The 4954-nt window shown below is 37.4% G+C and overlaps 1 protein-coding gene across 2 annotated transcripts in view; it reads right to left on the reverse strand.

Moving 5' to 3' along the window:
- Positions 1 to 3171, reverse strand: part of LOC103363786 (fasciculation and elongation protein zeta-2-like) — a 19359-nt gene extending 16188 nt beyond the window's left edge. For both annotated transcript variants that reach the window (XM_008290683.1, XM_008290684.1), the window contains exon 1: positions 2790 to 3171. In XM_008290683.1, coding sequence (XP_008288905.1) covers positions 2790 to 3094 — 305 coding nt within the window. In that variant the 5' untranslated portion in view covers positions 3095 to 3171. The remainder of the gene's footprint in view (positions 1 to 2789) is intronic.
- Positions 3172 to 4954: the final 1783 nt, after the last annotated feature.

Below are 4954 nucleotides of genomic sequence, written 5' to 3' on the forward strand. Positions count from 1 at the left end.
TGTGAACTTTGTGCAGCTTTATATTCAAACAGTTCACAAAAAGTCTCAACACGAGCAAATTCAATAACAAAAACGCACAAACTGCAATTTCTGAAAAGGTAAAACGTGTCCTGGCTTCAAAACCATACTTCCAACAACCACATAATCTGTTCAATATTCAATATACATCTGTCAATAATCACACTCTGACTCTTTTGCACATCGTTCACATCACACGTCCGAGACTGACGTAGTGAGGATGAATGTATGCGGAGCTAATTCCTGCAGCGCCGCACACATCGTCACATCTAACGGTGTCACAGAGTCGGCTGGAAATCGAAGAGGAGGCTGATTCATGCGGCCGACGGCTCTGTAGCGGCATCGACCGGCTGCTGCGAGCTGACAGCATGTTGTAGTTGTGACATTTGAGATGCGACAACAGCTCAGGACCTCCGACGGAGATAACCGGGACTGTTTAGGTTCTAACAGCGGCCGCCGACGGTGTGACCTTTAGTAGCTGCGTGTACCAGACACGGCAAACTGTTCGCTGCTCTTTGAGCTTCACATCATCAGGGAGATTTAACACACACATTTATTCTATTAAACGCCCTCGAGTCAGTTGGATCGATTCCAAGCAGGACAAAGAACATCAGCAGACGGGCCGACGGCTATTCTCCCGCCGCCAATGTACAGTTTAAGGATCAGCGGTTTAACAGCGGACATCAACCACCGCAGCATAAAGAGACCAGCTGACATCTGGGATATTTACGTAATAACAGCCTCAGAGTTAATTAACCAGCACGATGATATTAACACAGGAGATGCTTCAAAGCCTTGATTAGCTGATTAATTAACAATTTTAACAAGAAAATTCATTTCAAAGGTAATTTTTCAAGCAACAACTGGACAGTAGTTTGATGGGCTTCAAACAGTTTTCACAGTTTTGACATTTAGAGCTCAAGCAAACGATTAATCCTGACGTTAATTAGCTCGCTCACCGTCAGAGCTGAAACAATTAATCGTTTAGCTGTCAACTATTTAATTGTTTGCCACGATACAAATGATTAATCGGAGATAATGTCTGAATTATCGGCTTCTTAAATGTGAATCTTTTCTGGTTTCTTTCCTTCTTTATGACAGTAAACTGGACATCTTCGAACCGAAAGATGATTAACGAAACACTGACGGACATGTTTCACTATTTTATAAACCTATAAAACCATTTACTCACATTTGAAATATATTAAATGTTCACTCCTAATTTTATTAAGAATAAAGAGCATTTAAATAGAGTCAACGTGCTTTTTGTTTTTTTTTACTGCCAATATAGACTTTGCATTTATGGGCTGCAACTAAAGATTATTTTGGATTATTTTCTAGATTATCTGACCAGCTGTTTGGTCTGTAAAATGTCAGAAAAAAGGTGAAAATGTCCGTCAGTTGAAAGAAGGAAAGAAACCAGAAAATATTCACATTTAAGCTGCAATCAGAGACTTTTTTTGCTTTAAAAAAATACTCAACATCGGATTAATCTTGCATCAAAATAGTTGGCAACCAACCAGTTGGTTAACTGATGCTGCTCTGCTGTAAGTTCTCTGATAAAGTCTTCATTTTCCATCACAGTGATTTAAAACTTAACTTCAGTTAATGTACTCTTGGATCTAATAGCGTCACCACTGCTGACATGATAAAAAATTATTCTATTTTGAGAACATAAAATCAGTTATATTCATATAAAAGTGACGTTTTGTTTTCCTGATCGTGAGAAAATGAGATGAAACTAAATGACTGACTGATTTGAGATGCAATTAGGTGGATGCAAATGGCACAACAGTTGATATTTATAAATAGATTTTTACATAACAGTTGCTGAAAACGAGGTTCAAATCAAGTGACAATGCTGTTTGCTGAAATATGGAAGATATTCTAGGATTTAAATGCATTACAGACCAAACACCTTCACGATTAGCACAGAAAACAAACTGAAACACAGAATTTAGACTGTTTTCTTGAATAATTACTCACATCCAGTAACTTATTATGAAAACAGTTGGCGAATTATTCAATAACTGACAACTAATCAGTCAATCAGTGCAGATCTGGTACATATACACCAGTGTAGCTTGATTTACCAGAGTTAATAAAGGTATTTAAGATTCAAGACTTAAGGTCTTTATTTGCCATTTATGCACAGTCAGTCAGTCTAGGCACAGAGTAAGGACACCTATTAACACTATACAAGAGTAATAAAAGATAAAATACTGAAAATATACAATAAATAAACGTGAATGCTGCAGCTGAGGTATGAAAACTAAACAAGAAACCAGTCATGTACTACAGCAGCTGTCCAGAAACATGTAGAGCATTTACCAGAGTAAAAAAAAAAACAGCAGTGGTAACGTGGCAGGAGTCTCCTCTACACACAACACACACATGAATAAAAAGCACAAAAATAAATCAAGCGAATCAACTAGAAGCTAACTCCTGATGCATATTTTTCAAAGATTAAACCGTCAATACATCAAAATAGCTTGAATTTGTCATTTTTAACAATGCAACACGATATTATTTTATTAAATCTGCGTGCAAACTCAGATAAAACAGCCTAGCTTTACGGAATAATTAAATTAATTAGGTTTCCAGGAGGCACAAAGTGTGTTTTGCTTCAGTAAACAAGCTGAAGTTTGCTCGACACTGATTGAAGCTAACGCGGCTACGCGGCGGTTAGCCTCGGAGCTAACGCGGCTAGCTAGCTAGCCCGGAGGTTAAAAGTTAGCGCGAATAAAAACCGAATTAAAAGTCCGACTCACTCGTCGTCTTTCAGGTAGTTGTCCTCCGTGATGGGCTTGACGGGGGCGATGTTCTCCGTCGCGGTGTTGTAGTTTCGGAAACACACCGTCAGCTTCTCGTCGAAGTCGTGGACCAGGTCCTCCATCGACTTGAAGCTGCAGATCTCCCCGGAGAAGCTGTTGTCCAGGTCGGAGAAGTCGTCTAGGCCCGACGGGTCGCCCACGTTCGAGTTGAGCTGGTCCAGCCGCTCGGCGGACTCCGACGACGGCTTGAACTCGTTGAAGTCCTGCCAGTCCTCGTCGAAGTGGGCTAACGGCGCCGCCATGACTGCCGTGGGAGCTCGGTTCTCGGTGAGTCGGACCCCCGGATGGTGCTCTGTGTTCGGCTGCGGGACGAGAGACGAGCCGCGGAGAGAGAGAGAGGTGGAACGGGGCAAGGGGCGGGGCCTGGTGGCGTCACAGAGGAAGCCCCGCCCCGGCAGATGGAGCAAAACAAACCCACATTAAGACTCACAGTAGCCGAGTACTTTTACAAGAATACTTTACTCGAGTATTTCCATGTGGAGGGAATTATTCTACTTTCCAGCAAGCAAGGTTATCTCTACAGCACTTTATCACACAGAGAAAATATTCAAAATACAGGAAAATATAAAAATAAAATAAAACCAAATACAAAATAAAGCTTAATAAAAAAAAAAGTGTTGACAAGTAAATAGATTATTTATTTAATTATTGCAGAATAATTAAAATGGACTAAAACTGCAGAAAAAAATCAAAACAGGTAAAAGATCATGTATGCAATAAAACAGAGGAAAAAAATGAAGTAAGATTAAGTGAATAAAAAATGCAGAATAAATGTTCTGAATTAAATGCAGCAGAAAATAAAAACTTACTTTTTCTTCAGCTTATTTTTTAAAAAAACGATTTCCTCCTCTTACTCTACTACATTTATAGGACAGCTTTGTAAATTAGGCAGATTTGACACAGTAGATAATAGAACAAGATTTCTGTTATATTTGTTGATCATTCTTTAAATTAATATTTTTAAATATATGTTTTATTTTACAAAACTGTTTTGTGCATTTTTATTTTTTATTTTTATGAGGAATTTTTTATATATTTTTTTTATTTTCTTTTTTTTCTCCCCAAGATTTGTTCATTTAAAAACAGACCTAAACACATTTTTTTCCAAAATTGTTTGGCTATTTTTTTATTGTGATTTTTTTTTTGTTGCTATTTTTGGACTTTTTTTTTCATATTTTGAGACTTTTTAAATTTATTTATTTATTTGTATTTTCTTCACGTCTTCTTCCAAACAGCAGCGTACAGTCGGTTCACATTTCAGATGTCAGTTAGTTGTTGTCAGATTCCAACCAACTGTAATATTTCCTCTAAACTTTTCAATAATTTCAATAAATGTTCCAGTGACCCAAAGTCTCAGCAAAACTCTGAGATTGTAGAAAAACTGAAAACGAATTCGTGTATCAAAACTTAGTTTTTTTTCTTCTTTCATCTCCCATGATTCCTGTTTGGTTCCTCAGATCTACCTTCTGTCCCTGAATATAAAACTGGACATAAAGTAAAGAAATAAACTTTGACTTGTAATGGAGTATTTTTACTTTAAATCTTCTGCATTCTGGTGATTATTTCATGCACCAATTTATTCTTTTTCTGCATCAATTCAAGGTGGAAATGTCTTTATTCATGTAAAGGAAAATCCACACACTGAGTAGATGTTGTCGTGATATTTCAAATTAATGAAAGTCTTTTGCTTCTTTCGTGCTTTTGTGAATGTATAATGTTGTGAATTCTGAGGATGCTGACCTGTTGTCTGATTTATTGTTGCTTTGATGGCTTTTTACATAAATGTAGTTTTTTATTCAAATACAAAACTTTAAACACACCAGCAGGTGGCGCAATAAGCTGCACATTAGAAAACTAGCTGCAGACCTAATATATCTTCATCATAAAGTTGTGAAATAACTTAGTTTATTTCTTCCTTATTGGCTCTTTTATTATATTTTATGGCACTTTCACTACAAACTATTGACCTGTGAGTGTAAACCAACAGATAAGAGCTGGTTATGTTCATGTTTTACATTTTGTCGACCAGTTTGTTGACTTCTTTGTAACACTGAACACTCGGTTACCTGCGTCCGTGTGCACTGACTCCCCAACAACAAGTC

This window comes from Stegastes partitus, unplaced genomic scaffold (genome assembly GCF_000690725.1).
Source record: "Stegastes partitus isolate 25-593 unplaced genomic scaffold, Stegastes_partitus-1.0.2 Scaffold691, whole genome shotgun sequence".
NCBI classification, from domain to species: domain Eukaryota; kingdom Metazoa; phylum Chordata; class Actinopteri; family Pomacentridae; genus Stegastes; species Stegastes partitus.